This window comes from Pelobates fuscus, chromosome 4, assembly GCF_036172605.1.
Source record: "Pelobates fuscus isolate aPelFus1 chromosome 4, aPelFus1.pri, whole genome shotgun sequence".
Classification (NCBI taxonomy): domain Eukaryota; kingdom Metazoa; phylum Chordata; class Amphibia; order Anura; family Pelobatidae; genus Pelobates; species Pelobates fuscus.
The window spans coordinates 3,735,092-3,759,120 of NC_086320.1; the positions used below are offsets into that span (position 1 = coordinate 3,735,092).

Here is a 24,029-nt window from a genome sequence, read left to right on the forward strand (position 1 = left end):
CACCCTGCAGTGGGAGGGACAGACTCCGTGTCCCATAGCTCCTTCTGTCTGTTTCACCCTGCAGTGGGAGGGACAGACTGTGTGTCCCATAGCTCCTTCTGTCTGTGTCACCCTGCAGTGGGAGGAACAGACTCCGTGTAGCGGACCCCCTTTTTGGCTGTCCCATCTATTGTTTAATTTGTTGGCACTGCTGAGGTTTTTCATGCCTGGATTACACAGATTGACATTGCACCATCTATGGACATACTTTGTTCGGTATATGAACAAAGTACCGAACAACCGAACCACCCTGATGTATATTAATCATGCAATTTACCTCCCTGATCTTTTCTCTTATTCCCTTGGTTCATACGAACTCACTGCTGTATTCCCTGGGTGGCCGCCATTTCGGCAGCCGAACACGTGGCGGCGGCCATCGTAACCCCACGAACAGCGGTGTTTGGTCGTCGAGTGTCTGGAACTCAAAACGGACACTCGACTAGCCGAACACCGCTAAGACCTCCAGGACAGCAGAAAGTACCGAAAACAACTCACGAACTGCCCGTCACTCGGTAGGATGAATCCCACGAACTAGGGGATTCGTTCGGTAGGATGAATCCCACGAACTAGGGGATTCATCCGGTTACCGACTCCATGATGTGTGGCATAGCCTTTCGGGAGTTTTGGGGCACGAATAGAGACTAACCGCAGGGCCAGATTTCATGGAACTAATTTCGCCATCTTTACCCATGCGGTCGGTCAAAACTTTACCTTCCTATAACTCCCGAACCCCTGGTCTGATCTGGGTGATTTAAAGGTATATCACACATATTTGGGGTACATCTGGAAAGTGGGGAAAAGTATGTACAGTATAATTGTATTATCTGTTAAGCTAAGGGGAGGAGATGTGTGGGAGGTAACGTCTATGTGATTGGTGTAATGTGTAATTGTGGTGAATCCCTCCCTTGCATGGGATAATCTCATAAAAGCAGGAATGTTGCCATTAAACTTCAAATCTACTCCTGATACTGTGTGTCGTCCAGTGATTGGGAAAGGTGATGGGATATTATTGATTTGATTGCTGACTGTGCTGGATATTCTCTGGGATTACCTACTTGTTCCTGCATCCTCTGGATATATTGGTGGAGTTAGGCTGTGGAAAATCAGCACTCCGTGTCCCATAGCTCCTTCTGTCTGTGTCACCCTGCAGTGGGAGGGACATACTCCTTGTCCCATAGCTCCTTCTGTCTGTGTCACCCTGCAGTGGGGGGGACAGACTCCGTGTCCCATAGCTCCTTCTGTCTGTGTCACCCTGCAGTGGGAGGGACAGACTCCGTGTACCATATCTCCTTCTGTCTGTGTCACCCTGCAGTTGGAGGGACAAACTGTGTCCCATAGCTCTTTCTGTCTGTATCACCCTGCAGTGGGAGGGACAGACTCTGTGTCCCATAGCTCCCTCTGTCTGTGTCACCCTGCAGTGGAAGGGACAGACTCTGTGTCCCATAGCTCCTTCTGTCTGTGTCACCCTGCAGTGGGAGGGACAGACTCCGTGTCCCATAGCTCCTTCTGTCTGTGTCACCCTGCAGTGGGAGGGACATACTCCGTGTCCCATAGCTCCTTCTGTCTGTGTCACCCTGCAGTGGGGGGGACAGACTCCGTGTCCCATAGCTCCTTCTGTCTGTGTCACCCTGCAGTGGGAGGGACAGACTCCGTGTACCATATCTCCTTCTGTCTGTGTCACCCTGCAGTTGGAGGGACAAACTGTGTCCCATAGCTCCTTCTGTCTGTATCACCCTGCAGTGGGAGGGACAGACTCTGTGTCCCATAGCTCCCTCTGTCTGTGTCACCCTGCAGTGGAAGGGACAGACTCTGTGTCCCATAGCTCCTTCTGTCTGTGTCACCCTGCAGTGGGAGGGACAGATTCCGTGTCCCATAGCTCCTTCTGTCTGTGTCGCCCTGCAGTGGGAGGGACAGACTCCGTGTACGATATCTCCTTCTGTCTGTGTCACCCTGCAGTGGGAGGGACAGACTCCTTGTCCCATAGCTCCTTCTGTCTGTGTCACCCTGCAGTGGGAGGAATAGACTCCTTGCCCCATATCTCCTTCTGTCTGTGTCACCCTGCAGTGGGAGGGACAGACTCCATTTCCCATAGCTCCTTCTGTCTGTGTCACCCTGCAGTGGGAGGGACTGACTCTGTGTCCCATAGCTCCCTCTGTCTGTGTCACCCTGCAGTGGAAGGGACAGACTCTGTGTCCCATAGCTCCTTCTGTCTGTGTCACCCTGCAGTGGGAGGGACAGATTCCGTGTCCCATAGCTCCTTCTGTCTGTGTCGCCCTGCAGTGGGAGGGACAGACTCCGTGTACCATATCTCCTTCTGTCTTTGTCACCCTGCAGTGGGAGGGACAGACTCTGTGTCCCATAGCTCCTTCTGTCTGTGTCACCCTGCAGTGGGAGGGACAGATTCCTTGTCCCATAGCTCCTTCTGTGTGTGTCACCCTGCAGTGGGAGGGACAGACTCCGTGTCCCATAGCTCCTTCTGTCTGTGTCACCCTGCAGTGGGAGGAATAGACTCCGTGTCCCATAGCTACCTCTGTCCGTGTCACCCTGCAGTGGGAGGGACAGTGTGCCCCATAGCTCCTTCTGTCTGTGTCACCCTGCAGTGGGAGGGACAGACTCTGTGTCCCATAGCTCCTTCTGTCTGTGTCACCCTGCAGTGGGAGGGACAGTGTGCCCCATAGCTCCTTCTGTCTGTGTCACCCTGCAGTGGGAGGAACAGACTCCGTGTCCCATACCTCCTTCTGTCTGTGTCACCCTGCAGTGGGAGGGACAGACTCCGTGTTCCATAGCTCCTTCTGTCTGTGTCACCCTGCAGTGGGAGGGACAGACTCCGTGTCCCATAGCTCCTTCTGTCTGTGTCGCCCTGCAGTGGGAGGGACAGACTCTGTGTTCCATAGCTCCCTTCTGTCTGTGTCACCCTGCAGTGGGAGGGACAGACTGTGTTCCATAGCTCCTTCTGTCTGTGTTTTACCCTGCAGTGGGAGGGACAGACTCCATGTCCCATAGCTCCTTCGGTCGGTGTCACCCTGCAGTGGGAGGGATTTGTTCCATAACTCATTCTGTCTGTGTCACCCTGCAGTGGGAGGGATTTGTTCCATAGCTCATTCTGTCTGTGTCACCCTGCAGTGGGAGGGATTTGTTCCATAGCTCATTCTGTCTGTGTCACCCTGCAGTGGGAGGGATTTGTTCCATAGCTCCTTCTGTCTGTGTCACCCTGCAGTGGGAGGGATTTATTCCATAGCTCCTTCTGTCTGTGTCACCCTGCAGTGGGAGGGACAGACTCCGTGTCCCATAGCTCCTTCTGTCTGTGTCACCCTGCAGTGGGAGGGATTTGTTCCATAGCTCATTCTGTCTGTGTCACCCTGCAGTGGGAGGGATTTGTTCCATAGCTCATTCTGTCTGTGTCACCCTGCAGTGGGAGGGATTTGTTCCATAGCTCCTTCTGTCTGTGTCACCCTGCAGTGGGAGGGATTTGTTCCATAGCTCCTTCTGTCTGTGTCACCCTGCAGTGGGAGGGACAGACTCCGTGTCCCATAGCTCATTCTGTCTGTGTCACCCTGCAGTGGGAGGGATTTGTTCCATAGCTCATTCTGTCTGTGTCACCCTGCAGTGGGAGGGATTTGTTCCATAGCTCCTTCTGTCTGTGTCACCCTGCAGTGGGAGGGATTTGTTCCATAGCTCCTTCTGTCTGTGTCACCCTGCAGTGGGAGGGATTTGTTCCATAGCTCCTTCTGTCTGTGTCACCCTGCAGTGGGAGGGATTTGTTCCATAGCTCCTTCGTTCTGTGTCACCCTGCAGTGGGAGGGACAGACTCCGTGTCCCATAGCTCCTTCTGTCTGTGTCACCCTGCAGTGGGAGGGATTTGTTCCATAGCTCCTTCTGTCTGTGTCACCCTACAGTGGGAGGGACAGACTCCGTGTCCCATAGCTCCTTCTGTCGGTGTCACCCTGCAGTGGGAGGGATTTGTTCCATAGCTCCTTCTGTCTGTGTCACCCTGCAGTGGGAGGGATTTGTTCCATAGCTCCTTCTGTCTGTGTCACCCTGCAGTGGGAGGGACAGACTCCGTGTCCCATAGCTCATTCTGTCTGTGTCACCCTGCAGTGGGAGGGATTTGTTCCATAGCTCATTCTGTCTGTGTCACCCTGCAGTGGGAGGGATTTGTTCCATAGCTCCTTCTGTCTGTGTCACCCTGCAGTGGGAGGGATTTGTTCCATAGCTCCTTCTGTCTGTGTCACCCTGCAGTGGGAGGGATTTGTTCCATAGCTCCTTCGTTCTGTGTCACCCTGCAGTGGGAGGGATTTGTTCCATAGCTCCTTCTGTCTGTGTCACCCTGCAGTGGGAGGGATTTGTTCCATAGCTCCTTCGTTCTGTGTCACCCTGCAGTGGGAGGGACAGACTCCGTGTCCCATAGCTCCTTCTGTCTGTGTCACCCTGCAGTGGGAGGGATTTGTTCCATAGCTCCTTCTGTCTGTGTCACCCTGCAGTGGGAGGGACAGACTCCGTGTCCCATAGCTCCTTCTGTCGGTGTCACCCTGCAGTGGGAGGGATTTGTTCCATAGCTCCTTCTGTCGGTGTCACCCTGCAGTGGGAGGGATTTGTTCCATAGCTCCTTCTGTCTGTGTCACCCCGCAGTGGGAGGGACAGACTCCGTGTCCCATAGCTCCTTCTGTCTGTGTCACCCTGCAGTGGGAGGGACAGACTCCGTGTCCCATAGCTCCCTCTGTCTGTGTCACCCTGCAGTGGGAGGGACAGACTCCGTGTCCCATAGCTCCCTCTGTCTGTGTCGCCCTGCAGTGGGAGGGATTTGTTCCATAGCTCTCTTTGCCATTTATCTCTGCAGCCAGCAGTTACGTCTTGTACGGGCAGCGCCTTGGGCTGTTAGAAGAAAGTCCCAATCCAGACTCCCTGCGTTTTATCAGAGCTGTGGAAACCATGATTAAGACCACACTTCCACTGCTTTTCTTGCCCACCAAACTCATGCACCTGACAGACGCCCACATATGGAAGGAGCACTTGAAGTCCTGGGATATCATTTTTGAGCAGGGTAAGTACTTAATACACGTTTCTTCTTTTTCCAAATGATTTCAATATTAAAACTGAGTTCACCAAGGAAGGAGATGCTGCCTCAGAAACAGGAAATCCTGGGTAGAAACCAGTCACACCATCTGTAATACACACACACACACACACACAGTCACGCCATCTGTCATACACACACACACAGTCACGCCATCTGTAATACACACACACACACAGTCACGCCATCTGTCATACACACACACACAGTCACGCCATCTGTCATACACACCCACACACACACACACAGTCACGCCATCTGTAATACACACACACACACAGTCACGCCGTCTGTCATACACAGACACACACACACACACAGACACACACACAGTCACGCCATCTGTAATACACACACACACAGTCACGCCATCTGTAATACACACACACACACAGTCACGCCATCTGTAATACACACACACACACACAGTCACGCCATCTGTAATACACACACACACACACACACACACAGTCACGCCATCTGTAATACACACACACACACAGTCACGCCATCTGTAATACACACACACACACAGTCACGCCATCTGTAATACACACACACACACACACACAGTCACGCCATCTGTAATACACACACACACACAGTCACGCCATCTGTAATACACACACACACACACACACAGTCACGCCGTCTGTAATACACACACACACACACACACAGTCACGCCATCTGTAATACACACACACACACAGTCACGCCATCTGTAATACACACACACACACACAGTCACGCCATCTGTAATACACACACACACACACACACAATCACGCCATCTGTAATACACACACACACACAGTCACGCCATCTGTAATACACACACACACACAGTCACGCCATCTGTAATACACACACACACACACACACAGTCACGCCATCTGTAATACACACACACACACAGTCACGCCATCTGTAATACACACACACACACACACACAGTCACGCCGTCTGTAATACACACACACACACACAGTCACGCCATCTGTAATACACACACACACACAGTCACGCCATCTGTAATACACACACACACACACACACACACACAGTCACGCCATCTGTAATACACACACACACACACACACACACACAGTCACGCCATCTGTAATACACACACACACACAGTCACGCCATCTGTAATACACACACACACACAGTCACGCCATCTGTAATACACACACACACACAGTCACGCCATCTGTAATACACACACACACAGTCACGCCATCTGTAATACACAGACACACACACACAGTCACGCCATCTGTCATACACACACACACACACACAGTCACGCCGTCTGTCATACACAGACACACACACACAGTCACGCCGTCTGTCATACACAGACACACACACACAGTCACGCCGTCTGTAATACACAGACACACACACACAGTCACGCCATCTGTCATACACACACACACACACACACACAGTCACGCCGTCTGTCATACACAGACACACACACAGTCACGCCGTCTGTAATACACAGGCACACACACACAGTCACGCCGTCTGTAATACACAGACACACACACACAGTCACGCCGTCTGTAATACACAGACACACACACACAGTCACGCCGTCTGTAATACACAGACACACACACACAGTCACGCCGTCTGTAATACACAGACACACACACACAGTCACGCCGTCTGTAATACACAGACACACACACACACAGTCACGCCGTCTGTCATACACAGACACACACACACAGTCACGCCGTCTGTAATACACAGACACACACACACAGTCACGCCGTCTGTAATACACAGACACACACACACAGTCACGCCGTCTGTAATACACAGACACACACACACAGTCACGCCGTCTGTAATACACACACAGGTTTATTTCGATAAAGTGAGAATTCAGTTAACTCAAGTTAAAGGTCGAGATAGCGGCATTGGAAAAATTATAACCAACTATGATGTCAATTCGGCCACTCTGGCCTACAATTTGAAATTCTCAGTTTAGTTATAACCCGGAAAGTCTTTTGATATCATGGTATTAGAGAGTGGCTGAGTTTCTATGGGTTTGTGTCTGATCTGAGCTTTTTCTGTGCAGCTGATAAATGTATACAGAACATTTACCAGGAGTTCTGCCTGGGTCAGGGGCGCAGCTATTCAGGTATTATGGCTGAGCTGTTGCTGCAGTCAGAACTTCCATTGGACTCCATCAAAGCCAATATCACCGAGCTGATGGCTGGAGGGGTAGATACGGTGAGTGTCACAGCCTGCCAGGGAATAGTTGGTAAGCTGGCCTTTCTATGTGTTTCATTCTGTGTTTGTCTGTCCGTCAGTCTGTGTCTCTGTCCATCTCTCTGTCTGTATGTAATCTGTTTGTCTGTCACAGTGTCACTTGACATATTTGGTGCAATGTATTAAATCTGTCATGCTTGAATATCCATACACCAAAGCAAAGGCATCAAGTGTTCACACAAATATAATGCTTAGAAATAAGATGTCTAGCAAACGAACAATCAGGTAAAGCCTCGTTAATTGCACAGTTGTAATCAATTTAGACAAGAAATACAACAAAATGTATAAAGGTACCCTAAATTACAATGAAATGGCAAACACAGCAAGCCCATATAGTTTCTCAGAAAAGGATAGTTAAATAAATCGTGTCCCCTTCAGGCAAATCAAGTTATCATCACTATATAAAAAATAAATCCTCTCGAGGTCACTCTGTTATCCCGTCTCCAGGGCGTCATTTACCGCATAACATACCGTAACACTGTTTATCACGATCTGAGTTTAACAGCCTTACACAAATGACTTAGGTTTTAATCCCACCATTGCGCAGCATCAACAGAAAAAGCTTCACACCTTGAAACCCGCTGCGTTTCGCCCCACGTTTCCCTGGTCGGCTCTAAATTCACAGCTTGCTGCCGAGTTCTGGTTTTCAGACAGACGCAAAGTTTAAGGATGTCATTGTGCCTGCTGTAGGCTTTATTAAAGAGACAGGCACCCACATTTAAATGGAGGTTTGTGTTATGCTCACATTCACGGCTAGTGTCCACATTCTGTGTTAAAGTCCATGCACGACCTATGCCCAAATTCACCGAATCACCTTTCTTTTTTTTGTGACGAGTTCAGATAATCACAAACAGTCATTGCCCAAACAGCAGAAGCAGGTTAAGTAAAACACATTTCAAACCAGTGCGGCAAACGTGATCAGGAAATAATAACAGGCTCAGGGCTAAGCATGATAACCGACAGTACAAGCCAGAGTAACAAAATACAAATCCACAAATAGTAAACTAAAGTATTGGAAGACTCCGTCATCACGTCGCGCCACGCTTAATACCGCATACATAGAGAGAAGGGATAAAACAGAGAACCTGCAACATGCGGTACACAGAAGATCAGCATTAAAATGCGTTGGCACCATAGGTAAGACGGTTAGTTTGCTGGTTAGTCTATTGCCTCACTGTGCTGCCCTCTATAGGTTAGTTAGTGTATTGCCTCACTGTGCTGCCCTATATAGGTTAGTGTATTGCCACGCTGTGCCGCCCTCTATAGGTTAGTTAGTGTATTGCCTCGCTGTGCCGCCCTCTATAGGTTAGTTAGTGTATTGCCTCACTGTGCTGCCCTATATAGGTTAGTCTATTGCCACGCTGTGCCGCCCTCTATAGGTTAGTTAGTGTATTGCCTCACTGTGCTGCCCTATATAGGTTAGTCTATTGCCACGCTGTGCCGCCCTCTATAGGTTAGTGTATTGCCTCACTGTGCTGCCCTATATAGGTTAGTGTATTGCCTCACTGTGCTGCCCTCTATAGGTTAGTTAGTGTTTTGCCTCACTGTGCTGCCCTCTATAGGTTAGTTAGTGTATTGCCTCACTGTGCTGCCCTATATAGGTTAGTCTATTGCCACGCTGTGCCGCCCTCTATAGGTTAGTGTATTGCCTCACTGTGCTGCCCTCTATAGGTTAGTGTATTGCCTCACTGTGCTGCCCTCTATAGGTTAGTTAGTGTATTGCCTCACTGTGCTGCCCTATATAGGTTAGTCTATTGCCACGCTGTGCCGCCCTCTATAGGTTAGTGTATTGCCTCACTGTGCTGCCCTATATAGGTTAGTGTATTGCCTCACTGTGCTGCCCTCTATAGGTTAGTTAGTGTTTTGCCTCACTGTGCTGCCCTCTATAGGTTAGTTAGTGTATTGCCTCACTGTGCTGCCCTATATAGGTTAGTCTATTGCCACGCTGTGCCGCCCTCTATAGGTTAGTTAGTGTATTGCCTCGCTGTGCCGCCCTCTATAGGTTAGTCAGTGTATTGCCTCACTGTGCCGCCCTCTATAGGTTAGTTAGTGTATTGCCTCACTCTGTTGCCCTCTATAGGTTAGTCTATTGCCACGCTGTGCCGACTTCCATAGGTTAGTGTATTGCCTCACTGTGCTGCCCTCTATAGGTTAGTTAGTGTATTGCCTCACTGTGCTGCCCTCTATAGGTTAGTGCATTGCCTCACTGTGCTGCCCTCTATAGGTTAGTTAGTGTATTGCCTCACTGTGCCGCCCTCTATAGGTTAGTTAGTGTATTGCCTCACTGTGCTGCCCTCTATAGGTTAGTGTATTGCTTCACTGTGCCGCCCTTTATAGGTTAGTTAGTGTATTGCCTCACTGTGCCGCCCTCTATAGGTTAGTGTATTGCCTCGCTGTGCCGCCCTCTATAGGTTAGTTAGTGCATTGCCTCACTGTGCCGCCCTCTATAGGTTAGTTAGTGTATTGCCTCACTGTGCTGCCCTCTATAGGTTAGTGTATTGCCTCACTGTGCTGCCCTCTATAGGTTAGTGTATTGCCTCACTGTGCTGCCCTCTATAGGTTAGTGTATTGCCTCACTGTGCTGCCCTCTATAGGTTAGTTAGTATATTGCCTCACTGTGCCGCCCTCTATAGGTTAGTGTATTGCCTCACTGTGCCGCCCTCTATAGGTTAGTGTATTGCCTCACTGTGCCGCCCTCTATAGGTTAGTTAGTGTATTGCCTAACTGTGCCGCCCTCTATAGGTTAGTGTATTGCCTCGCTCTGCTGCCCTCTATAGGTTAGTGTATTGCCTCACTGTGCCGCCCTCTATAGGTTAGTTAGTGTATTGCCTCACTGTGCTGCCCTCTATAGGTTAGTGTATTGCCTCACTGTGCTGCCCTCTATAGGTTAGTTAGTGTATTGCCTCACTGTGCTGCCCTCTATAGGTTAGTTAGTGTATTGCCTCACTGTGCCGCCCTCTATAGGTTAGTGTATTGCCTCGCTCTGCCGCCCTCTATAGGTTAGTGTATTGCCTCGCTCTGCTGCCCTCTATAGGTTAGTGTATTGACTCACTGTGCCGCCCTCTATAGGTTAGTGTATTGCCTCACTGTGCTGCCCTCTATAGGTTAGTTAGTGTATTGCCTCACTGTGCTGCCCTCTATAGGTTAGTTAGTGTATTGCCTCACTGTGCCGCCCTCTATAGGTTAGTTAGTGTATTGCCTCACTGTGCCGCCCTCTATAGGTTTGTGTATTGCCTCGCTCTGCTGCCCTCTATAGGTTAGTGTATTGACTCACTGTGCCGCCCTCTATAGGTTAGTTAGTGTATTGCCTCACTGTGCTGCCCTCTATAGGTTAGTTAGTGTATTGCCTCGCTCTGCTGCCCTCTATAGGTTAGTTAGTGTATTGCCTCACTGTGCCGCTCTCTATAGGTTAGTGTATTGCCTCGCTCTGCTGCCCTCTATAGGTTAGTGTATTGCCTCGCTTTGCTGCCCTCTATAGGTTAGTGTATTGCCTCGCTCTGCTGCCCTCTATAGGTTAGTTAGTGTATTGCCTCGCTCTGCTGCCCTCTATAGGTTAGTGTATTGCCTCACTGTGCTGCCCTCTATAGGTTAGTTAGTGTATTGCCTCACTGTGCCGCCCTCTATAGGTTAGTGTATTGCCTAACTCTGCTGCCCTCTATAGGTTAGTGTATTGCCTCACTCTGCTGCACTCTATAGGTTAGTTAGTGTATTGCCTCACTGTGCTGCCCTCTATAGGTTAGTGTATTGCCTCACTGTGCCGCCCTCTATAGGTTAGTTAGTGTATTACCTCATCTGTGCTGCCTTCTATAGGTTAGTTAGTGTATTGCCTCACTGTGCTTCCCTCTATAGGTTAGTGTATTGCCTCACTGTGCTGCCCTCTATAGGTTAGTTAGTGTATTGCCTCACTGTGCCGCCCTCTATAGGTTAGTGTATTGCCTCGCTCTGCTGCCCTCTATAGGTTAGTGTATTGCCTCACTGTGCCGCCCTCTATAGGTTAGTTAGTGTATTGCCTCGCTCTGCTGCCCTCTATAGGTTAGTGTATTGCCTCGCTTTGCTGCCCTCTATAGGTTAGTGTATTGCTTCGCTCTGCTGCCCTCTATAGGTTAGTTAGTGTATTGCCTCGCTCTGCTGCCCTCTATAGGTTAGTTAGTGTATTGCCTCACTGTGCTGCCCTCTTTAGGTTAGTGTATTGCCTCACTGTGCTGCCCTCTATAGGTTAGTTAGTGTTTTGCCTCACTGTGCTGCCCTCTATAGGTTAGTTAGTGTGTTGCCTCACTGTGCTGCCCTCTATAGGTTAGTTAGTGTATTGCCTCGCTCTGCTGCCCTCTATAGGTTAGTGTATTGCCTCACTGTGCCGCCCTCTATAGGTTAGTTAGTGTATTGCCTCACTGTGCCGCCCTCTATAGGTTAGTTAGTGTATTGCCTCGCTCTGCTGCCCTCTATAGGTTAGTGTATTGACTCACTGTGCCGCCCTCTATAGGTTAGTTAGTGTATTGCCTCACTGTGCTGCCCTCTATAGGTTAGTTAGTGTATTGCCTCGCTCTGCTGCCCTCTATAGGTTAGTTAGTGTATTGCCTCACTGTGCCGCTCTCTATAGGTTAGTGTATTGCCTCGCTCTGCTGCCCTCTATAGGTTAGTGTATTGCCTCGCTTTGCTGCCCTCTATAGGTTAGTGTATTGCCTCGCTCTGCTGCCCTCTATAGGTTAGTTAGTGTATTGCCTCGCTCTGCTGCCCTCTATAGGTTAGTGTATTGCCTCACTGTGCTGCCCTCTATAGGTTAGTTAGTGTATTGCCTCACTGTGCCGCCCTCTATAGGTTAGTGTATTGCCTAACTCTGCTGCCCTCTATAGGTTAGTGTATTGCCTCACTCTGCTGCACTCTATAGGTTAGTTAGTGTATTGCCTCACTGTGCTGCCCTCTATAGGTTAGTGTATTGCCTCACTGTGCCGCCCTCTATAGGTTAGTTAGTGTATTACCTCATCTGTGCTGCCTTCTATAGGTTAGTTAGTGTATTGCCTCACTGTGCTTCCCTCTATAGGTTAGTGTATTGCCTCACTGTGCTGCCCTCTATAGGTTAGTTAGTGTATTGCCTCACTGTGCCGCCCTCTATAGGTTAGTGTATTGCCTCGCTCTGCTGCCCTCTATAGGTTAGTGTATTGCCTCACTGTGCCGCCCTCTATAGGTTAGTTAGTGTATTGCCTCGCTCTGCTGCCCTCTATAGGTTAGTGTATTGCCTCGCTTTGCTGCCCTCTATAGGTTAGTGTATTGCTTCGCTCTGCTGCCCTCTATAGGTTAGTTAGTGTATTGCCTCGCTCTGCTGCCCTCTATAGGTTAGTTAGTGTATTGCCTCACTGTGCTGCCCTCTTTAGGTTAGTGTATTGCCTCACTGTGCTGCCCTCTATAGGTTAGTTAGTGTTTTGCCTCACTGTGCTGCCCTCTATAGGTTAGTTAGTGTGTTGCCTCACTGTGCTGCCCTCTATAGGTTAGTTAGTGTATTGCCTCGCTCTGCTGCCCTCTATAGGTTAGTGTATTGCCTCACTGTGCCGCCCTCTATAGGTTAGTTAGTGTATTGCCTCACTGTGCCGCCCTCTATAGGTTAGTGTATTGCCTCACTCTGCTGCCCTCTATTGGTTAGTTAGTGTATTGCCTCACTGTGCTGCCCTTTATAGGTTAGTTAGTGTATTGCCTCACTGTGCTGCCCTCTATAGGTTAGTGTATTGCCTCACTGTGCCGCCCTCTATAGGTTAGTTAGTGTATTGCCTCACTGTGCCGCCCTCTATAGGTATGTGTATTGCCTCGCTCGGCTGCCCTCTATAGGTTAGTGTATTGCCTCGCTTTGCTGCCCTCTATAGGTTAGTGTATTGCTTCGCTCTGCTGCCCTCTATAGGTTAGTTAGTGTATTGCCTCACTGTGCTGCCCTCTTTAGGTTAGTGTATTGCCTCACTGTGCTGCCCTCTATAGGTTAGTTAGTGTTTTGCCTCACTGTGCTGCCCTCTATAGGTTAGTTAGTGTTTTGCCTCACTGTGCTGCCCTCTATAGGTTAGTTAGTGTATTGCCTCACTGTGCTGCCCTCTATAGGTTAGTGTATTGCCTCGCTCTGCTGCCCTCTATAGGTTAGTGTATTGCCTCACTGTGCCGCCCTCTATAGGTTAGTTAGTGTATTGCCTCACTGTGCCGCCCTCTATAGGTTAGTGTATTGCCTCACTCTGCTGCCCTCTATAGGTTAGTTAGTGTATTGCCTCACTGTGCTGCCCTCTATAGGTTAGTTAGTGTATTGCCTCACTGTGCCGCCCTCTATAGGTTAGTTAGTGTATTGCCTCACTGTGCTGCCCTCTATAGGTTTGTTAGTGTATTGCCTCACTGTACCGCCCTCTATAGGTTAGTGTATTGCCTCACTGTGCCGCCCTCTATAGGTTAGTTAGTGTATTGCCTCACTGTGCCGCCCTCTATAGGTATGTGTATTGCCTCGCTCGGCTGCCCTCTATAGGTTAGTGTATTGCCTCGCTTTGCTGCCCTCTATAGGTTAGTGTATTGCTTCGCTCTGCTGCCCTCTATAGGTTAGTTAGTGTATTGCCTCACTGTGCTGCCCTCTTTAGGTTAGTGTATTGCCTCACTGTGCTGCCCTCTATAGGTTAGTTAGTGTTTTGCCTCACTGTGCTGCCCTCTATAGGTTAGTTAGTGTTTTGCCTCACTGTGCTGCCCTCTATAGGTTAGTTAGTGTATTGCCTCACTGTGCTGCCCTCTATAGGTTAGTTAGTGTATTGCCTCGCTCTGCTGCCCTCTATAGGTTAGTTAGTGTATTGCCTCACTGTGCCGCCCTCTATAGGTTAGTTAGTGTATTGCCTCACTGTGCCGCCCTCTATAGGTTTGTGTATTGCCTCGCTCTGCTGCCCTCTATAGGTTAGTGTATTGACTCACTGTGCCGCCCTCTATAGGTTAGTTAGTGTATTGCCTCACTGTGCTGCCCTCTATAGGTTAGTTAGTGTATTGCCTCGCTCTGCTGCCCTCTATAGGTTAGTTAGTGTATTGCCTCACTGTGCCGCTCTCTATAGGTTAGTGTATTGCCTCGCTCTGCTGCCCTCTATAGGTTAGTGTATTGCCTCGCTTTGCTGCCCTCTATAGGTTAGTGTATTGCCTCGCTCTGCTGCCCTCTATAGGTTAGTTAGTGTATTGCCTCGCTCTGCTGCCCTCTATAGGTTAGTGTATTGCCTCACTGTGCTGCCCTCTATAGGTTAGTTAGTGTATTGCCTCACTGTGCCGCCCTCTATAGGTTAGTGTATTGCCTAACTCTGCTGCCCTCTATAGGTTAGTGTATTGCCTCACTCTGCTGCACTCTATAGGTTAGTTAGTGTATTGCCTCACTGTGCTGCCCTCTATAGGTTAGTGTATTGCCTCACTGTGCCGCCCTCTATAGGTTAGTTAGTGTATTACCTCATCTGTGCTGCCCTCTATAGGTTAGTTAGTGTATTGCCTCACTGTGCTTCCCTCTATAGGTTAGTGTATTGCCTCACTGTGCTGCCCTCTATAGGTTAGTTAGTGTATTGCCTCACTGTGCCGCCCTCTATAGGTTAGTGTATTGCCTCGCTCTGCTGCCCTCTATAGGTTAGTGTATTGCCTCACTGTGCCGCCCTCTATAGGTTAGTTAGTGTATTGCCTCGCTCTGCTGCCCTCTATAGGTTAGTGTATTGCCTCGCTTTGCTGCCCTCTATAGGTTAGTGTATTGCTTCGCTCTGCTGCCCTCTATAGGTTAGTTAGTGTATTGCCTCGCTCTGCTGCCCTCTATAGGTTAGTTAGTGTATTGCCTCACTGTGCTGCCCTCTTTAGGTTAGTGTATTGCCTCACTGTGCTGCCCTCTATAGGTTAGTTAGTGTTTTGCCTCACTGTGCTGCCCTCTATAGGTTAGTTAGTGTGTTGCCTCACTGTGCTGCCCTCTATAGGTTAGTTAGTGTATTGCCTCGCTCTGCTGCCCTCTATAGGTTAGTGTATTGCCTCACTGTGCCGCCCTCTATAGGTTAGTTAGTGTATTGCCTCACTGTGCCGCCCTCTATAGGTTAGTGTATTGCCTCACTCTGCTGCCCTCTATTGGTTAGTTAGTGTATTGCCTCACTGTGCTGCCCTTTATAGGTTAGTTAGTGTATTGCCTCACTGTGCTGCCCTCTATAGGTTAGTGTATTGCCTCACTGTGCCGCCCTCTATAGGTTAGTTAGTGTATTGCCTCACTGTGCCGCCCTCTATAGGTATGTGTATTGCCTCGCTCGGCTGCCCTCTATAGGTTAGTGTATTGCCTCGCTTTGCTGCCCTCTATAGGTTAGTGTATTGCTTCGCTCTGCTGCCCTCTATAGGTTAGTTAGTGTATTGCCTCACTGTGCTGCCCTCTTTAGGTTAGTGTATTGCCTCACTGTGCTGCCCTCTATAGGTTAGTTAGTGTTTTGCCTCACTGTGCTGCCCTCTATAGGTTAGTTAGTGTTTTGCCTCACTGTGCTGCCCTCTATAGGTTAGTTAGTGTATTGCCTCACTGTGCTGCCCTCTATAGGTTAGTGTATTGCCTCGCTCTGCTGCCCTCTATAGGTTAGTGTATTGCCTCACTGTGCCGCCCTCTATAGGTTAGTTAGTGTATTGCCTCACTGTGCCGCCCTCTATAGGTTAGTGTATTGCCTCACTCTGCTGCCCTCTATAGGTTAGTTAGTGTATTGCCTCACTGTGCTGCCCTCTATAGGTTAGTTAGTGTATTGCCTCACTGTGCCGCCCTCTATAGGTTAGTTAGTGTATTGCCTCACTGTGCTGCCCTCTATAGGTTTGTTAGTGTATTGCCTCACTGTACCGCCCTCTATAGGTTAGTGTATTGCCTCACTGTGCCGCCCTCTATAGGTTAGTTAGTGTATTGCCTCACTGTGCCGCCCTCTATAGGTATGTGTATTGCCTCGCTCGGCTGCCCTCTATAGGTTAGTGTATTGCCTCGCTTTGCTGCCCTCTATAGGTTAGTGTATTGCTTCGCTCTGCTGCCCTCTATAGGTTAGTTAGTGTATTGCCTCACTGTGCTGCCCTCTTTAGGTTAGTGTATTGCCTCACTGTGCTGCATTCTATAGGTTAGTTAGTGTTTTGCCTCACTGTGCTGCCCTCTATAGGTTAGTTAGTGTTTTGCCTCACTGTGCTGCCCTCTATAGGTTAGTTAGTGTATTGCCTCACTGTGCTGCCCTCTATAGGTTAGTTAGTGTATTGCCTCGCTCTGCTGCCCTCTATAGGTTAGTTAGTGTATTGCCTCACTGTGCCGCTCTCTATAGGTTAGTGTATTGCCTCGCTCTGCTGCCCTCTATAGGTTAGTGTATTGCCTCGCTTTGCTGCCCTCTATAGGTTAGTGTATTGCCTCGCTCTGCTGCCCTCTATAGGTTAGTTAGTGTATTGCCTCGCTCTGCTGCCCTCTATAGGTTAGTGTATTGCCTCACTGTGCTGCCCTCTATAGGTTAGTTAGTGTATTGCCTCACTGTGCCGCCCTCTATAGGTTAGTGTATTGCCTAACTCTGCTGCCCTCTATAGGTTAGTTAGTGTATTGCCTCACTGTGCTGCCCTCTATAGGTTAGTGTATTGCCTCACTGTGCCGCCCTCTATAGGTTAGTTAGTGTATTACCTCATCTGTGCTGCCCTCTATAGGTTAGTTAGTGTATTGCCTCACTGTGCTTCCCTCTATAGGTTAGTGTATTGCCTCACTGTGCTGCCCTCTATAGGTTAGTTAGTGTATTGCCTCACTGTGCCGCCCTCTATAGGTTAGTGTATTGCCTCGCTCTGCTGCCCTCTATAGGTTAGTGTATTGCCTCACTGTGCCGCCCTCTATAGGTTAGTTAGTGTATTGCCTCGCTCTGCTGCCCTCTATAGGTTAGTGTATTGCCTCGCTTTGCTGCCCTCTATAGGTTAGTGTATTGCTTCGCTCTGCTGCCCTCTATAGGTTAGTTAGTGTATTGCCTCGCTCTGCTGCCCTCTATAGGTTAGTTAGTGTATTGCCTCACTGTGCTGCCCTCTTTAGGTTAGTGTATTGCCTCACTGTGCTGCCCTCTATAGGTTAGTTAGTGTTTTGCCTCACTGTGCGGCCCTCTATAGGTTAGTTAGTGTGTTGCCTCACTGTGCTGCCCTCTATAGGTTAGTTAGTGTATTGCCTCGCTCTGCTGCCCTCTATAGGTTAGTGTATTGCCTCACTGTGCCGCCCTCTATAGGTTAGTTAGTGTATTGCCTCACTGTGCCGCCCTCTATAGGTTAGTGTATTGCCTCACTCTGCTGCCCTCTATTGGTTAGTTAGTGTATTGCCTCACTGTGCTGCCCTTTATAGGTTAGTTAGTGTATTGCCTCACTGTGCTGCCCTCTATAGGTTAGTGTATTGCCTCACTGTGCCGCCCTCTATAGGTTAGTTAGTGTATTGCCTCACTGTGCCGCCCTCTATAGGTATGTGTATTGCCTCGCTCGGCTGCCCTCTATAGGTTAGTGTATTGCCTCGCTTTGCTGCCCTCTATAGGTTAGTGTATTGCTTCGCTCTGCTGCCCTCTATAGGTTAGTTAGTGTATTGCCTCACTGTGCTGCCCTCTTTAGGTTAGTGTATTGCCTCACTGTGCTGCCCTCTATAGGTTAGTTAGTGTTTTGCCTCACTGTGCTGCCCTCTATAGGTTAGTTAGTGTTTTGCCTCACTGTGCTGCCCTCTATAGGTTAGTTAGTGTATTGCCTCACTGTGCTGCCCTCTATAGGTTAGTGTATTGCCTCGCTCTGCTGCCCTCTATAGGTTAGTGTATTGCCTCACTGTGCCGCCCTCTATAGGTTAGTTAGTGTATTGCCTCACTGTGCCGCCCTCTATAGGTTAGTGTATTGCCTCACTCTGCTGCCCTCTATAGGTTAGTTAGTGTATTGCCTCACTGTGCTGCCCTCTATAGGTTAGTTAGTGTATTGCCTCACTGTGCCGCCCTCTATAGGTTAGTTAGTGTATTGCCTCACTGTGCTGCCCTCTATAGGTTTGTTAGTGTATTGCCTCACTGTACCGCCCTCTATAGGTTAGTGTATTGCCTCACTGTGCCGCCCTCTATAGGTTAGTTAGTGTATTGCCTCACTGTGCCGCCCTCTATAGGTATGTGTATTGCCTCGCTCGGCTGCCCTCTATAGGTTAGTGTATTGCCTCGCTTTGCTGCCCTCTATAGGTTAGTGTATTGCTTCGCTCTGCTGCCCTCTATAGGTTAGTTAGTGTATTGCCTCACTGTGCTGCCCTCTTTAGGTTAGTGTATTGCCTCACTGTGCTGCCCTCTATAGGTTAGTTAGTGTTTTGCCTCACTGTGCTGCCCTCTATAGGTTAGTTAGTGTTTTGCCTCACTGTGCTGCCCTCTATAGGTTAGTTAGTGTATTGCCTCACTGTGCTGCCCTCTATAGGTTAGTGTATTGCCTCGCTCTGCTGCCCTCTATAGGTTAGTGTATTGCCTCACTGTGCCGCCCTCTATAGGTTAGTTAGTGTATTGCCTCACTGTGCCGCCCTCTATAGGTTAGTGTATTGCCTCACTCTGCTGCCCTCTATAGGTTAGTTAGTGTATTGCCTCACTGTGCTGCCCTCTATAGGTTAGTTAGTGTATTGCCTCACTGTGCCGCCCTCTATAGGTTAGTTAGTGTATTGCCTCACTGTACCGCCCTCTATAGGTTAGTGTATTGCCTCACTGTGCCGCCCTCTATAGGTTAGTTAGTATATTGCCTCACTGTGTCGCCCTCTATAGGTTAGTTAGTGTATTGCCTCGCTCTGCTGCCCTCTATAGGTTAGTTAGTGTATTGCCTCACTGTGCTGCCCTATATAGGTTAGTCTATTGCCACGCTGTGCCGCCCTCTATAGGTTAGTTAGTGTATTGCCTCGCTGTGCCGCCCTCTATAGGTTAGTTAGTGTATTGCCTCACTGTGCCGCCCTCTATAGGTTAGTTAGTGTATTGCCTCACTCTGTTGCCCTCTATAGGTTAGTCTATTGCCACGCTGTGCCGCCTTCCATAGGTTAGTGTATTGCCTCACTGTGCTGCCCTCTATAGGTTAGTTAGTGTATTGCCTCACTGTGCTGCCCTCTATAGGTTAGTGTATTGCCTCACTGTGCTGCCCTCTATAGGTTAGTTAGTGTATTGCCTCACTGTGCCGCCCTCTATAGGTTAGTTAGTGTATTGCCTCACTGTGCTGCCCTCTATAGGTTAGTGTATTGCTTCACTGTGCCGCCCTTTATAGGTTAGTTAGTGTATTGCCTCACTGTGCCGCCCTCTATAGGTTAGTGTATTGCCTCGCTGTGCCGCCCTCTATAGGTTAGTTAGTGCATTGCCTCACTGTGCCGCCCTCTATAGGTTAGTTAGTGTATTGCCTCACTGTGCTGCCCTCTATAGGTTAGTGTATTGCCTCACTGTGCTGCCCTCTATAGGTTAGTGTATTGCCTCACTGTGCTGCCCTCTATAGGTTAGTGTATTGCCTCACTGTGCTGCCCTCTATAGGTTAGTTAGTATATTGCCTCACTGTGCCGCCCTCTATAGGTTAGTGTATTGCCTCACTGTGCCGCCCTCTATAGGTTAGTGTATTGCCTCACTGTGCCGCCCTCTATAGGTTAGTTAGTGTATTGCCTAACTGTGCCGCCCTCTATAGGTTAGTTAGTGTATTGCCTAACTGTGCCGCCCTCTATAGGTTAGTGTATTGCCTCGCTCTGCTGCCCTCTATAGGTTAGTGTATTGCCTCACTGTGCTGCCCTCTATAGGTTAGTGTATTGCCTCACTGTGCCGCCCTCTATAGGTTAGTTAGTGTATTGCCTCACTGTGTCGCCCTCTATAGGTTAGTTAGTGTATTGCCTCACTGTGCTGCCTTCTATAGGTTAGTGTATTGCCTCACTGTGCTGCCTTCTATAGGTTAGTTAGTGTATTGCCTCACTGTGCTGCCTTCTATAGGTTAGTGTATTGCCTCACTGTACCGCCCTCTATAGGTTAGTTAGTGTATTGCCTCACTGTACCGCCCTCTATAGGTTAGTGTATTGCCTCACTGTGCTGCCTTCTATAGGTTAGTGTATTGCCTCACTGTGCTGCCTTCTATAGGTTAGTGTATTGCCTCACTGTGCTGCCTTCTATAGGTTAGTTAGTGTATTGCCTCACTGTGCTGCCTTCTATAGGTTAGTGTATTGCCTCACTGTACCGCCCTCTATAGGTTAGTGTATTGCCTCACTGTGCCGCCCTCTATAGGTTAGTTAGTGTATTGCCTCACTGTACCGCCCTCTATAGGTTAGTGTATTGCCTCACTGTGCTGCCTTCTATAGGTTAGTGTATTGCCTCACTGTGCTGCCTTCTATAAGTTAGTTAGTGTATTGCCTCACTGTGCTGCCTTCTATAGGTTAGTTAGTGTATTGCCTCACTGTGCTGCCTTCTATAGGTTAGTTAGTGTATTGCCTCACTGTACCGCCTTCTATAGGTTAGTGTATTGCGTCGCTTTGCTGCCCTCTATAGGTTAGTTAGTGTATTGCCTCGCTCTGCTGCCCTCTATAGGTTAGTTAGTGTATTGCCTCGCTCTGCTGCCCTCTATAGGTTAGTTCGTGTATTGCCTCACTGTGCCGCCCTCTATAGGTTAGTGTATTGCCTCGCTTTGTTGCCCTCTATAGGTTAGTGTATTGCCTCGCTCTGCTGCCCTCTATAGGTTAGTGTATTGCCTCGCTTTGCTGCCCTCTTCTGGTTAGTGTATTGCCTCGCTTTGCTGCCCTCTATAGGTTAGTGTATTGCCTCGCTCTGCTGCCCTCTATAGGTTAGTGTATTGCCTCGCTCTGCTGCCCTCTATAGGTTAGTGTATTGCCTCACTGTGCCGCCCTCTATAGGTTAGTTAGTGTATTGCCTCACTGTGCCGCCCTCTATTGGTTAGTGTATTGCCTCACTGTGCTGCCCTCTATAGGTTAGTTAGTGTTTTGCCTCACTGTGCTGCCCTCTATAGGTTAGTTAGTGTATTGCCTCACTGTGCTGCCCTATATAGGTTAGTCTATTGCCACGCTGTGCCGCCCTCTATAGATTAGTGTATTGCCTCACTGTGCTGCCCTCTATAGGTTAGTGTATTGCCTCACTGTGCTGCCCTCTATAGGTTAGTTAGTGTATTGCCTCACTGTGCTGCCCTATATAGGTTAGTCTATTGCCACGCTGTGCCGCCCTCTATAGGTTAGTGTATTGCCTCACTGTGCTGCCCTATATAGGTTAGTGTATTGCCTCACTGTGCTGCCCTCTATAGGTTAGTTAGTGTTTTGCCTCACTGTGCTGCCCTCTATAGGTTAGTTAGTGTATTGCCTCACTGTGCTGCCCTATATAGGTTAGTCTATTGCCACGCTGTGCCGCCCTCTATAGGTTAGTTAGTGTATTGCCTCGCTGTGCCGCCCTCTATAGGTTAGTTAGTGTATTGCCTCACTGTGCCGCCCTCTATAGGTTAGTTAGTGTATTGCCTCACTCTGTTGCCCTCTATAGGTTAGTCTATTGCCACGCTGTGCCGCCTTCCATAGGTTAGTGTATTGCCTCACTGTGCTGCCCTCTATAGGTTAGTTAGTGTATTGCCTCACTGTGCTGCCCTCTATAGGTTAGTGTATTGCCTCACTGTGCTGCCCTCTATAGGTTAGTTATTGTATTGCCTCACTGTGCCGCCCTCTATAGGTTAGTTAGTGTATTGCCTCACTGTGCTGCCCTCTATAGGTTAGTGTATTGCTTCACTGTGCCGCCCTTTATAGGTTAGTTAGTGTATTGCCTCACTGTGCCGCCCTCTATAGGTTAGTGTATTGCCTCGCTGTGCCGCCCTCTATAGGTTAGTTAGTGCATTGCCTCACTGTGCCGCCCTCTATAGGTTAGTTAGTGTATTGCCTCACTGTGCTGCCCTCTATAGGTTAGTGTATTGCCTCACTGTGCTGCCCTCTATAGGTTAGTGTATTGCCTCACTGTGCTGCCCTCTATAGGTTAGTGTATTGCCTCACTGTGCTGCCCTCTATAGGTTAGTTAGTATATTGCCTCACTGTGCCGCCCTCTATAGGTTAGTGTATTGCCTCACTGTGCCGCCCTCTATAGGTTAGTGTATTGCCTCACTGTGCCGCCCTCTATAGGTTAGTTAGTGTATTGCCTAACTGTGCCGCCCTCTATAGGTTAGTTAGTGTATTGCCTAACTGTGCCGCCCTCTATAGGTTAGTGTATTGCCTCGCTCTGCTGCCCTCTATAGGTTAGTGTATTGCCTCACTGTGCTGCCCTCTATAGGTTAGTGTATTGCCTCACTGTGCTGCCCTCTATAGGTTAGTTAGTGTATTGCCTCACTGTGCTGCCCTCTATAGGTTAGTTAGTGTATTGCCTCACTGTGCCGCCCTCTATAGGTTAGTGTATTGCCTCGCTCTGCCGCCCTCTATAGGTTAGTGTATTGCCTCGCTCTGCTGCCCTCTATAGGTTAGTTAGTGTATTGACTCACTGTGCCGCCCTCTATAGGTTAGTGTATTGCCTCACTGTGCTGCCCTCTATAGGTTAGTTAGTGTATTGCCTCACTGTGCTGCCCTCTATAGGTTAGTTAGTGTATTGCCTCACTGTGCCGCCCTCTATAGGTTAGTTAGTGTATTGCCTCACTGTGCCGCCCTCTATAGGTTAGTGTATTGCCTCGCTCTGCTGCCCTCTATAGGTTAGTGTATTGACTCACTGTGCCGCCCTCTATAGGTTAGTTAGTGTATTGCCTCACTGTGCTGCCCTCTATAGGTTAGTTAGTGTATTGCCTCGCTCTGCTGCCCTCTATAGGTTAGTTAGTGTATTGCCTCACTGTGCCGCTCTCTATAGGTTAGTGTATTGCCTCGCTCTGCTGCCCTCTATAGGTTAGTGTATTGCCTCGCTTTGCTGCCCTCTATAGGTTAGTGTATTGCCTCGCTCTGCTGCCCTCTATAGGTTAGTTAGTGTATTGCCTCGCTCTGCTGCCCTCTATAGGTTAGTGTATTGCCTCACTGTGCTGCCCTCTATAGGTTAGTGTATTGCCTCACTGTGCTGCCCTCTATAGGTTAGTTAGTGTATTGCCTCACTGTGCTGCCCTATATAGGTTAGTCTATTGCCACGCTGTGCCGCCCTCTATAGGTTAGTGTATTGCCTCACTGTGCTGCCCTCTATAGGTTAGTGTATTGCCTAACTGTGCCGCCCTCTATAGGTTAGTGTATTGCCTCGCTCTGCTGCCCTCTATAGGTTAGTGTATTGCCTCACTGTGCCGCCCTCTATAGGTTAGTGTATTGCCTCGCTCTGCTGCCCTCTATAGGTTAGTGTATTGACTCACTGTGCCGCCCTCTATAGGTTAGTTAGTGTATTGCCTCACTGTGCTGCCCTCTATAGGTTAGTTAGTGTATTGCCTCGCTCTGCTGCCCTCTATAGGTTAGTTAGTGTATTGCCTCACTGTGCCGCTCTCTATAGGTTAGTGTATTGCCTCGCTCTGCTGCCCTCTATAGGTTAGTGTATTGCCTCGCTTTGCTGCCCTCTATAGGTTAGTGTATTGCCTCGCTCTGCTGCCCTCTATAGGTTAGTTAGTGTATTGCCTCGCTCTGCTGCCCTCTATAGGTTAGTGTATTGCCTCACTGTGCTGCCCTCTATAGGTTAGTGTATTGCCTCACTGTGCTGCCCTCTATAGG

General features: G+C 49.0%; 1 protein-coding gene across 1 annotated transcript in view; it reads left to right on the forward strand.

Annotated features, from left to right (window-relative positions):
* Positions 1–24,029, forward strand: part of LOC134608224 (cytochrome P450 11B, mitochondrial-like) — a 186,438-nt gene that overhangs the window by 60,924 nt on the left and 101,485 nt on the right. Inside the window, exons 4-5 of the mRNA XM_063450886.1 lie at positions 4,877–5,080; positions 7,212–7,366. Of these exons, the coding sequence (XP_063306956.1) occupies positions 4,877–5,080; positions 7,212–7,366 (359 nt within the window). The remainder of the gene's footprint in view (positions 1–4,876; positions 5,081–7,211; positions 7,367–24,029) is intronic.